The sequence below is a fragment of the Phaseolus vulgaris genome, chromosome 11, assembly GCF_051622355.1.
Source record: "Phaseolus vulgaris cultivar YP4 chromosome 11, ASM5162235v1, whole genome shotgun sequence".
NCBI classification, from domain to species: domain Eukaryota; kingdom Viridiplantae; phylum Streptophyta; class Magnoliopsida; order Fabales; family Fabaceae; genus Phaseolus; species Phaseolus vulgaris.
The window spans coordinates 3,985,435-3,998,316 of NC_143508.1; the positions used below are offsets into that span (position 1 = coordinate 3,985,435).

General features: G+C 31.2%; 1 protein-coding gene across 2 annotated transcripts; it reads right to left on the reverse strand.

The window, feature by feature from the left end:
* Window positions 1-704: 704 nt before the first annotated feature.
* Window positions 705-4,636, reverse strand: LOC137822117 (F-box family protein). 2 transcript variants are annotated; one of them, XM_068627019.2, is made up of 4 exons: window positions 4,430-4,636; window positions 2,585-4,083; window positions 2,342-2,367; window positions 705-1,787 (listed from the first exon to the last, which is right to left on the reverse strand). In XM_068627019.2, the coding sequence occupies exons 2-4, from the start codon at window positions 4,041-4,043 to the stop codon at window positions 1,041-1,043; spliced, it is 2,232 nt and encodes a 743-aa protein (XP_068483120.1). In that variant the 5' UTR covers window positions 4,044-4,083; window positions 4,430-4,636; the 3' UTR covers window positions 705-1,040. The 2 variants fall into 2 exon arrangements, with proteins under 2 accessions (XP_068483120.1, XP_090153635.1); XM_090297509.1 differs by having other exon boundaries at window positions 705-1,731; window positions 4,430-4,527.
* Between the last annotated feature and the right edge of the window lie 8,246 nt (window positions 4,637-12,882).

Sequence of the window (12,882 nt, forward strand, 5' to 3'; positions counted from 1 at the left end):
CTTCACCTACATTAATAGTAGTGTAAACACATGCATCAATGATGATAAAGACCACGATCTAGTAGAGGATGATGTAGGAGCTATTAGAAAGCATGACGACGTTATGTAACATGTTTTTAATAAAAAGAGTAAAAATTACTTACCACTTTACATAAACGACAATATTAATATATACTAATCACAAAATATTCTCACATATTTTCATATCCAAATACAAGTAAATAAGATTTTAAAAAACATTCACATTACCGAGTTAACTGAAGAATTTCAATCTTAGGAGTTAGGAGTAGCTTTTTTGTATTATTAGTCCTGTAGAGTTCCTCCTCTTCCGTCCAAGTGTTTAACAACCACTAATGACTAAATAGTATTTTTGACTATTTCTCTGTGAATCCCTATTTTGAAAACATTTTAAGGGTACTTCCTCTTCAATCTTCCTTGCTTAATTCTTCTATAAAGAATTCGACATGCTTTGGGACCTCGAGAATCATGCATCTTCTTGTAATCGTAAATACTTCTAACTTTTCTGGTAAAAAAATAAAAACTTCTAACTTAAAAAGTAGCACAACATCATTGCATTGAGAAGCTTTTGTTCAGGAATGAAAAATTCAACCCAAAAGGTGCACAATCATATATGAACTCCTTCACCACGATATATGCTTAAGTCGAAAGTATGACTTTGGTGGTAAGACAAGATTCAACCCCTCTTGAGACATTTCTCCCATCCTGAGTTATTGCATAGTAAGTTTATTCATACAAAAAAAAATGCATGCTCTGATACATAACTACTTCAGATGCATGCATCGCTTATAATCTGTTTTGACTAAGCCAAATCTGAGGTGAATATGAAAGTAAGATGAGCAACTATTCAACAATATTGTGGCTACACATGGCCCCCGGCATTTCTAACTTCTCCAAGACTTCGAGTACAGAAGTAAGGAGCTATAATGCCATATCATGTATTCTTAGACTAATGCTGAGAATCGCCCACCATAAACTTCATAAGAAATTTATATAAAAAATGGCCAATGATTTCAAAACCCCTACATGTTCCAAACTATCACTGATCCCTTTTTCATAAGCTCGGATGAATTCAAACTATTCATTGCCTTTCCCATCAGAGCCATGGCAGCAATGCTCGGAAACTGTTTGTTTTGAGACTCTTGTAGCACAGCATTTGAAGACTTTTGTTCACGAAGCTCCCCTAATTCATGCCTCTTTTGGGAAGACGCGGCACGATTATGGCTCCATCTCTGAATCCAGGGATGTGAAAGGGTAATTTCTACAGTTTTCTTCGCTTCAGTTAAAGTGCACTTGCCATTTGTTGATACTGTTACAGGTATATGCGGTATTATCTGTCCTTCAGCATGATGTATCGTTTTCGGTTCCAAACGGATTTTGCTATCTTTCGTAATTTTGCCAAATATATTAACTTTTTCATGCGAGAAAGCTTCTCCAATTCTTATGCTCTCAGTCCCATGAGCAGAGCCCAATCTGCACAACTTGAGTCGTTTGACCCATCTGCTGCTAGGATCTGATCCCAAAGAACTATTGCCAGAATTAGACCTTACATGTTGATCTGCATGAGAAAGAAAGTGATCCAATTCAAGGCTGAGGGTTCTTGATGTGCTAGTCTCCCTATCAACCACTGGATCCTCCTCAGTAGGAAGCTCATAAGGCTCTTGGTTTATGTCTGGTATAGCTGTATTCATCGATTTTGCCAGGGTTTTCTCTCTGGAAGAAATTGTTGCAACTTTAGACGTGAGTGAGTTTTGACTATCCTTGGAGCACTACAAAATGCAAAATTCGACAACTCCTACCTAATTAGCCTCTCAAAGTTTAATATAGTATCAAATTTTACAAGGCGCGAGGTCATTAAATTTAAAAACCAACTACAAATGCGATTGAAGATATATATATTAGTGCATGTGTATATTCAAAGTTTAGATTTGAAGGAACTGTGCCACTCAAAGTAGCTTCTTCTCTGTATGACACTGTTCAGCATTCATCATAACCAAAAGCTAGTCCTTGATACATAAGTCCTTAAACTTAGCTTATAGGCATAAATTAAAAATTAACTTTTAGAGAAGTTAATATAGGAATATCTATAAATTAATTTACACACAAGTTAATTTTATCTTTAAAAAAAAATCTTCCTTTTTTTCTCTTCTATAAGCATTTATGCGTAAGTTCATCAAAATATACCCCAAAATTTAAATCATGAAAAAAAAGTGTCAAAATCATGTCCCGTTAAAATCATCCAAATGCTTGAGAAAGAAAGTTAAGATTGAAAACTTGATGTCATTGTATCAAGAATTTCAAAATTATAATTGAGAAACATTACCTTATTTGTTTGGAGTGAAACATCACCTGTAAAAGACAACAGGAAGAAACATCAGCTGTAAAGCAAGAAAGTCACCAAATAGCACACAACATCTTCCTCCAAAAACTAATACTACGAGTAAAGTTAACTGAAAAAAATTTAAAATTAACATTATCTATTCAGTTAATCAAAATAAGAATAACTGAAAATTAATTGAAGCCTCAAGTCTAGCATATGGTATATCCTTCAAGAGTGCATACATACCAGGAACACCATTCTTATGTAAAGCATCGATGTCCATAGTATCTGTTTCAGCAGATGACTCATTCTTCAGGCATGTTGGATATTTGAAATCATGGACATTTTCCTTTCCTCCACTCTTTATGGAGCTTCCTATACCTTCCAGCTTCAGAGCCCCCAAAGCATGGTCACTCGTGGGTGGAGAGAAATCAAGGATCTCATTGAAAGCGTTTCCTTTGAATTTGATAGGTGCTATTGGCTCTCTAAAGAACTGACCTCTGTCAGAGAAGGTAACATCAGTGTTTTTTGACATTAGAATATGGTGAGTTGTCTGGGAAATTTTGGGATGACCTCTAGACGATTCTTCAACTGAATCTATACTGGTGTATATCTTCATAGAGCCCACATCATGAATAGAACATGGCATTTGCTCTACCATAGAGTTTGGTCCACACAACTTTTGTAGTTTAGGTGACTCAGAGGATTCAGTCTGACACGTAATATTTGGATTAGAAACATATTTTTCAATCTCATGTTGCTTACTACCACCAATAAAATATAATCTATCACCGCTACCAGCCACGGAATCATGCGGTAAACGAGTACTACCACCTTCCATCCATCTTGAAAAAAAAGATCTTTGAGGATCTAAGAGGCTGCTCATTTTCTTCTCGCTGATTAAAAGAGACGAAAAGGTATGATATTTGGTACTTGCGAATCGCCCTCTAGATGCTAAATTGTAGCTGGATTGACATATTTCAAATGGTTCATGCGTGAACTGGGGCATCACTGTTTTCCCTTTGCTACGTCCATTTGGCACTGCGTCAGAAGCTGATTTTACAAAATCATCCCATAGTGATGTTGAAACCGTGAGGTTCTTCTGTTCAACATCCCACGGTGATTTCATCAGCAGAGCTGTCGGTAAAACTTCTTGAGACAACACTTGACACTCTTTTACTACGGTTTGTATGTTCAGAGGAACAAGTGCAGGTATTGATGATAAGCCAGCTCCGGAAGCTCCATCTCTGTTAAGAGAAACATTGCCATCTCCAGAGCAGGGTTCAGCTTCAGATTTCCCATCTTCCCCGTCTTGCTGTTCCCTCTGCAGAGGCAATTTTCTATCCAACTTTCCAGTAAATTTCAGTGTAGGAAATGATTTGGAATCACAGCATGCCTTCTTCGCTTTCTCATTGTCTGCCTCACTGTTGAAGGAAACACTTGTGGCCCTAACTGCTTCTCCAACTGGTCCAGCGTGCACAGAACTATCTATCCCACCAAGCAAACCATGCTGCTCAGCACCGCTGTCTTCTTTGTCTTCTTTCAGCTCACAATCTACCCCCAAACGATTGCAAGCAAGGGATGCTGACTTATAACTTGATTTCATCCAATGAGTCATCCACGCCGACCGGTTCCTATTCATTGCTTGATCTCCAACCCTCTCACCATCATGACATGATTCTGCAGCAGTATCATCGGGCATCATGATTGATAGATTTCTTTACACAACACACCACCAATTTCACCTGTGCACAAATGTTTCAAAAACCATAAACCATCAACAACTAAAATCCATCGCATGCAGCAACAGAAAAACGAACAAAACTAGATCGCAAAGATTCAGAACTCAACACCACCACACGAAGAAAGCAAAATCACACTCTGACCATCCAGACACGGAAATCACCACCGCATAACCAAATAAGTGTTAGTAGCAGCATCTTTTAGCGTCAAATCAAAAATCGAAACAATTCCAGTTTAACTGAATTCAACAAAAACAAACCTGAAAAGGCAGTGAACTGAATTTCTGCGGAACTTCACAACAAATTCAACTGATAAATTACTTGAAAAACCGCTTAAACAAGAAGGTACCTTCAAAACTCGGAAACGCGAAAGAGCACAATTGAGAAGAGAACGATGGAGTTGAGAAGCATAGAAAGGAAATAAATAACGAGAAAGAAGAAAAAAAAGTGAAGAAGGAAAAATGTAGGAGTACATTAAATGAACGGTCAGATGTTGGTGGTAGGTGGGTCCCATGTGTATGGGAGAAATGTGAGCGTTGATGTTTTGATGCAGTGTAGTTGGGAAGGATTAGATTGGCGTTGATTTGTTTGGGCTCCTGAGCCACACGAATCGGTGTCGAAGAGTGGGACCCACCATTCTGCACTTTTCCTTTCTTCCAATTGGCTCGTTCCTTTTCTCTTCTCCTATGTTTCGAATTACGCGTAATTAATGTGACCACTTTTAAACTGCGCGCCAATTCATAAAATAATGCTGAAAGGATCTGAATCAACCTTTTTCTAAAAAGCTAAATAAAGAAAATAAAAATACCTAAGCAAAATATCTACTCATAAAACATGTTCATCTTTTTGGTCCCTATCTACACAACAACTTCAACTAGCAGGAATGTTTCAGCTTTGCGTATCATTTACTCCAACAATGTTTTAGTATCTCTGTCGTAACTTTCTTTTAATTAATACTTACACCATTATTCTAGTTTTGTTATTTTGATACTTCAAAATAAATTGATTACGTATTGTTACAACTCTAAAAAATGTTAACTGAATAAACATAAATCTAACTTTTTGAAACATAAAAGTAATATATCCATAACGTAACTATTATATTATGGACAGTTTTTCCTCCCAACAATGTGGTGTAAAGCTATTCCCACCGTTATATTGTAGATAGTAATATACGAAATCATAATAATCCATCAAGTGTAGGAGTTCGATGACTTACATAAATTCATAATTTATAATTTTGTTATCCTAACTGTAAATAACCACAGATTAACATTTTTCGTAAAAAAAAAACATTAACTTATTCTTGACCCACAGAGAGATTAGTAAATTTGTGAAAATTAGTTAGTATTGTAAAAAAAAATGAATACATGTCCACACACATTTAATGTACGCAACTTATCTTCATATTCTTTAAGAAAAATAATATATATATATATATATATATTTGGTAATTGTTTTAGTTCTTAATTAATTGTTTTGGTTGTTGGGTGTTTTGCTGGAGTCATTCTCGTCTTCGTGCTCTTCCTTCGGCTCTCGGTCTCAGGTGAACACCGAGTGGGGTACATGCGGAATGCACTCCGACACTCAAGTCAGTAAAGCGGGTGATCAGTATTCGAGTAGGTGCACAGTAATAAATGACGTAATTTGTTCTTTGGAATGTGTGTTATTTATATTATTTTAATGGGCTTACCTCATTGGGCTTGATCAGTGGAAAGAATCGCACTTAGGGTTGCATTACCTAATCCTTAATGATGGTTTAGTTTCACTAACATTGGTTTGAGCGTTAATGGTTATACGTGTCGGTCGGCCGACCGATGCATCATGTCTCGATCGGCCATGCAGATAGAGTCGTGTTAGCGCGTGTCTCGGACAAGAAGATCGAGACACGTCATGATATCGGTCGACCATACCGGTACATATAGCTTTAATAACTATAAAATGTATAAAATAATAATTAATTAGGAATTATGAATTACGAATTCAGTAATAGTAGTTAAAAAGACAAACAAAAATAATTGTCTGAGACGTTGATTATTGTTCATGTGAAGACGTAAGTTCTTCATGATATAATAGAAATTTCTAAAAAACTTAGGATACCATAAATATCAAAAAAGGAAAATAATCAAATAAAATTGTAATCTAGAGAGAGGTATAGAAGAGAGAACCTGAATTTGTGCTTTTAGAAGCAAAATGGAGACGTGCATTTATAATGTAGAAGAGAAACCAAACCAGAGCAGAATGAAGGAGGAAAAGAGAGCAGAAAAAGGTTATTGATTGTGGTGGCACCAAGTTTGAGCGCATCTGATGCATCTGAGGACAATGTTGTGTGCATCATCCTTAGAGCAGATTCAGTCTCTTCTACAATATTTCGAGGTCTCTTCTAACAAATTTGAAACTAAACAAAAAAAAAACTCACTTCCACAAGGTTATTCTACATTATCCATTTTCCTTCTTGTGATATCCTTTTATTGGTTTTACTTAAATGTAAATGTAAATAGTAGATTTAGTTTTTATTTAACTTATTTTACAAAGTATAATTCATAATTATATTGTTTAGTTTGAAAAAAAAATTGTTGAGTGACGTCAAGTAGGCGTAAAATGGAAACTTGGACTCAAAAACAAAATTAAGAAGCATTATTGGCATATATTTTTGGGTTAAATGAATTTTAGGGAAAATTTTCTTAAGAGGCTGGCAGAGTTATAATACTAAGAAATTTCTCTCTCAATATACCTATATAGTTTCTAAATATATATTTTATTTTCTAATGTAATTTCTAATGATTAAGCATAGTTGTTTAAATGTTTGGTTGATAAATGAACAACTTATAACTTTTTTTTAAAATGTTGTAGTGTGATAATTAATTATTCTATAAACTAAGTACTGAAGCAATTTTACATTTGAATACATTGAGTTCTAATTACACAATCTTAGTTTTTAAGATTATATTAAGTGTTTTTGTTGTTATTTGTGTATTCACATAAATGATACTTTTTTTACCCTTGTCTCTAAAGAATTTTAAAATGTTCTCATTAGAAAATAACAAGTGTATTTATGTTGTCTTTTGAGAAATTTCTTTAATATTATATTTTTATTTTAAGCTAATTACAAAAGTTGGCCAGGTCACTTCTACATGTAGAATATACAATACAAACGCTTACATTTAAATGCTTATTTTTATCATTGAATTTATTTTATTATATGAATTATTTTAATTTATTATTAATAATAAATAAATAAAAATGCTTTGCCCAACGTTGAAGCAGTAATGATACTAGTATGTAATCAAACACTAATCTAACCCTTCACTTTATTTATTTTTTGTACGTTACAAAGACTTTATTAGTTATTATTATGTCTTCTTTTACTTTATTTGAATAAACAAACAAAAAACTATTTATCTTTTTCTGGCAATATAAAAAAATAAAATTCTAAACTATTTTATTTTATTTTGAACAAAACCATATTGTTATACATTTTTATTTGTTGCATCTTATCCAAGTTTTATAATAATGTTATTTAAGTAATGTTGTGATAATTCCTTTGTACCAAGATTCCGTAACGTAAGTTGTTGTGGTGACATAATTCTACAGGTGTCATTTTCATGTCTGTCACGTGTGTAAAGCATATTTAGTGTACCTTTTTCACTTAAAAATAAATAATAATTCTTTAATTTGTACGCATGGTGCAATATTCTTGTGCTTTTGAAGGTTTACGAGGAAATGGGATAAAAAATAAAAAAGTAAATTTGTTCTTTGTATAACAAATAAAAGTATTATTTTTTATTTAATTGAAATAATTAGGAGTGGAACAAAATCAAACTTAGGGTGCATCATCAGTGTTTGATGAATGTAATGGCATTTAAGTCATTTATAACTGATAAAGAAATAACCATAATCGATTTTAGGTGTTTTTTTTCATCTTATCAAAATTCTTCCTACACCCCATCAAATAAGTAAAATAATCAAAATAATTTATCTAGTTCTTATTTTAAAAAGTTTTTTTAAATATAATTTCAAAAAATTATTTCAAAAAACACATTCCAAAAATCTTCTTAAAAATATGGTTTCTGAAAATTCTGTTTCTTTCTAAAAAAACATTTTCCGTAATGCATTACAATTTTATAAATTCTGAAAAGGGATGTTCTGAAAGTTTTCAGAAAAGATAATCTGAAAATCGTTTAAAAAAAAGTAAAATAATTTTTTCAGAAAATTGAGGGGGTGCAGGAAGGAATACCCTCGATTTTAGTGACAAGTATTGAATATTCAGTCACTGACATACTTTTCTTCCTGCACCTTCGTATCTTCTTCCCACTCCTCTACATTTTTTACTAAAAGTCCAATTTAATATTTTTAAATTATAGAATTTGAAAATAATTTTTAAACTTTACAATCCATAATACAAAATTATAAATTTAGGAAAATATTTTATGAATTTGAAAATACTTTTTAAACTTTTTAATTCAAAATATAATGTTGTGTTTTAAATGGTAAAATTTAATATGCATTTTCAAATCCAAAAAATATCTTCCAAATTGTACCATTTAAAATATATTTTTATATTTTAAATTTAACATATTTTATGGAAAAGTAATTTTGAAATAAAAAAAATTATAAAAGTACATAAATAAGGAAGTGCTGAAAGGAAACGTCCATATACAATTAGGTCATGAGTTTATTTTTGTATTTTTACATTACATTTCCTTTTCTTCTACGAAACTCGTTTTTTACAATAATCACTTCTCTTCTATCATTTCCTCCTTTATTTTCATCCAAAATCATTAAGCTATATTCTTTTATTTATTTATTTATTTTCCTCTACGCAATTAAACTCCTCCGGAATAATTATGTCTCTTAATTGCTTGTATGAATGAAAAGGGTACATTTATATTATTTTCAAAGGAACAATCAAGTCATAATTTAGCCTCTGGATTATTTAGGTCGTGCAAAATTATAATTATAACTTCATTGTCACGATCCTACAAAAAATAAGTGAAAACTAAATCCAAATTCAATAAATATTTTAAAAAAAAATACTTGAAATTAAGTAACATAGTACTTACCTATCGAAAATTGTTCATAATTTTTTCCATATGAATACTGTACTAAATATGAGAACGTTCTAAATACTTCCAAATTTAGTTAGAGTATCGAATTATAGTATTTAAATTAAAAAAATAATTGTTTTTTGACAATTTTCAATGTTAATAAAATATAAAATTATCAAAATGAAAATGATAAATGTACATTTGTAATTTATGAAAATGATGAATAAAATATAAAATCTGAAAAACTTTAAAAAATATTAGCATACAAGTTATGAGCGGTAGTTTTAAATAATTTCCCTCATTATTACAAGTTTCATTTAAAGAATGAATGTCATTAATGATGAACTCATTATCAAGAATGAAAATTGAAAGGGTATTATTGGATAGTTATTAGGAGGTTATACCTAATTAGAAGTTGTGTTATAAATAATCCTAATATTCTAATATATATTGGGTTGAAACTGATAATCCTAATATATATATTTACTATTTTTCCATAAATCTTAAACATATTCATTTTTATGTGTCAAGATTCACCATCAATTTATAGAATTTAATACATACCATTAATTTACATAATTTAATACATTGATGGAGAATTTGTTACCGATTTGATTTATGGAGTCATATTATAAAAGAAAATACAATAAAAGCATTTTCTCATTGAACAATAATTTTAACAATTTAAAGATAACGTCGCTTAATACAAGAGGTGACAATATAGGTTAGACTCTATTAGTTACTTTATAAAAGTGTAAGATGAGTTGACCTTGGACTACGTATATAAGAAAAAATTATATATTTATTAAGATATTTCTTTATGTATTCCATCAAATTTATCTGTGCATCTCGTCAATTTCGGTATTTAATTTTCATACTATAAAAGTGAATTTCAAAAATGGAAATTTAGAAGAATAACTTTTTTGAAACAACTATTTTACCTTTCATAAAATAAAACAACTGTTTTGGTTTATGGACTTCGATTTCTGGAAGTGCACGAAGAAATTTGATGGGGTGTTAAAAAAAATATTTCTTGTTTATTACGCGGTTAGCGGGTTGGCTCGCCCTGTCCCGCACATGGCTTGCACAGGTTGTGAGTTATGCGATACAAGCCTAAACAAGTTAGCATGCCAAAATAGTTTGTTTGTCCCGCATTTTTTCTAAAGGGTTCCAAGTTGGCCTGCACAACCCACCCTCCATTGTCACCCTTGATAATATCTTATCCTCATTGGGAGTTTACTCATGTGAGACACATCAATGGCTCGAATGAATTTTATGTATTTGTTATTATTAAGTTATTTAGATAACATCTCCAATTATAGTTTAGGTTCAAGTATAGATCAAGACCTATACTTCAACCAAGACAACATTAGTGGTTGCATGTTACAACTTTAGTGTTGGGCATGGAATGCATTAAGTGCTTGTCTCCATTTTTTTCACCAATAACTACAAAAAAGATTATCATTGGATTTGGTTTTCCACTTGAAAAGTGTATAAATATTACAACACATTTACTTTCCCCAAAACCCATGCATGGACCTACATTTCTAATTTCTCTGCTTAACCCTTTAATCGTGATATAACTTACTACATGTGGTCACGTGCATCCTCCTAAAGCAATAAAGAGGTATTAGTCACAATACCACAAAAGGTGGATAACGCCATGGAATGCTCAACACATTTGTCTACTTAAAGGTGTTCAATTTAATGGTAATGTCCATTTGTGTGACACCACCACATACATGGTACATTAACCACATCATTTGCTACATATAACTACCACAACAAACTTTCGATGACGATGTAAGCTCAAATAATAACACATTTGAGCATGTATTTGTACTTCTCTTGTAATTTCCATTCTTCATTGACAACATGATATGCCACTGGAGAGTTAACAACCTCAACTCCAATCTTCATATCAACATGTTAGGTCTTTCTCTCATGGTCATAAATTTTATGACAATTTATTTGGTAAATACAACCACTCCAATCTTCGACAACCATTGCTCAACATGTTCATGGACTATCATCATCCTATGCCTTTCCAATCTTCGTTAAAGTGGGTTTCACTAACATACAATTTTACAAGTCATTTGGATGTTTTCTTTTGTCAACCAAATATGTTAAAAACTTCCACATTCATCCTTCCACATGCATTATTATTGTCTAACAATGCTATCATAAGGCCTGAATGGTCCACATAAAAATGATGACAACACTGCAATTTCACATTTTTTCCCATCTATAATGCATAACGATAAAATAATACCTAACAGACAACGAAAAAAAACCTTTTTGTGACACATCATCTCATAAATAAATAATTTCCCTCTTGTAATAATATTGAAGTTTAATTTTAATTTCAATTCTTATTCATAACTTTCTCTTATTGCTCTCTTATGTTCCATTTTCAAGATTATAAGTTCCATATTTTTTGACCATCATAAGAAGTAAACACCCTAAACAACCAAAACAAATTCAATCAATTTCCATACATTTAATATAATTTATTTTAATAATTTTCAATTTCTTTAAAATTAACTCCATATAATATGTTATTACTAAATTAATTTACTTTTTTTTATAAAATCATTATTTTTCACACTTAATTTTTAATTAATTTAAACACACATGAAATACAAATATTAATCAGAATTCACTCAAAGCAAACACAATTTCAACTAATTCAAAACAATTGAAATCGTGTAAAGCTTGCACAATTTCAATCTTAATTTCGTTCATCTAAAGTTATATGATGGTTGCATGACTTTAATTCAAAGTGAACAACCAAAATCGTTAATACTTTATATAATTTCACTTAAAATATATATTATTTTTAAGTAAAATCATTTATGATTAACATGATTTCATTGTGCAAATTTAAGTGATATGAATTATGACCGACTTTACCCTAAGTCAATCAAAATCATTTAAATTTGTAACAATTTCTTACTAAAATCATACATCTTACTAAGATTTGAAATAAAATTATATCAGCTTAAGCTTAGTACACCTTACCAATCTACATAATTAAAAAACATTTACCCATTTTAATAATAAATCAAGAAAATTACAGCGTGTTAAATATTCCCACAAAATTCAAAATTCACACCACATAACTGATGTATTTTAAATATAAATAAGAAATTAAAAAAAAAACATTATAATAGTGTGTTAAAACCTACCCAACTACCCACAGTAAGAAACATGTCACGAGTAAGGTAAAAAAATGGTAAAAGCCGAATCACATGGCCAAGGCCACCCGAATATCGATGTCTTTCATTTATTGGATTCATCACTTCCACCATCTTTCAAATTAATGACACAAATATAAATGTTCCACACAAAATAAATACCCCCACCATTTCATTTCTACGCCTTTTAAGTATTTTTTTTAAAAAGTTTACCAAAATAAAAATATTAAAATAATAAAACTTCTTAATTAAATTATTTTTAAATTTATTAATATAAATCAAATTTATTATAAACTTTTTTTTTCACTTTCCTTTCCAATCTAATAATCTAATTTTCACTTTCTCTCATATTAATTAGTACACAATCAAATTTATATCTTTTTATTTTTTTTCTTACTTTTCCACCCTCCTTCATTAAAAACAAAGCTTAAGTTAAACAAACAAACAACACATCACGTTGCACGTAGTTCAAGAATGCTAACCTCCCCAGCACCTTTCTCTATGACCCATCACAGACCAATAGCAACGAAACGACCCTTCGTTTCGGACAAAAAATA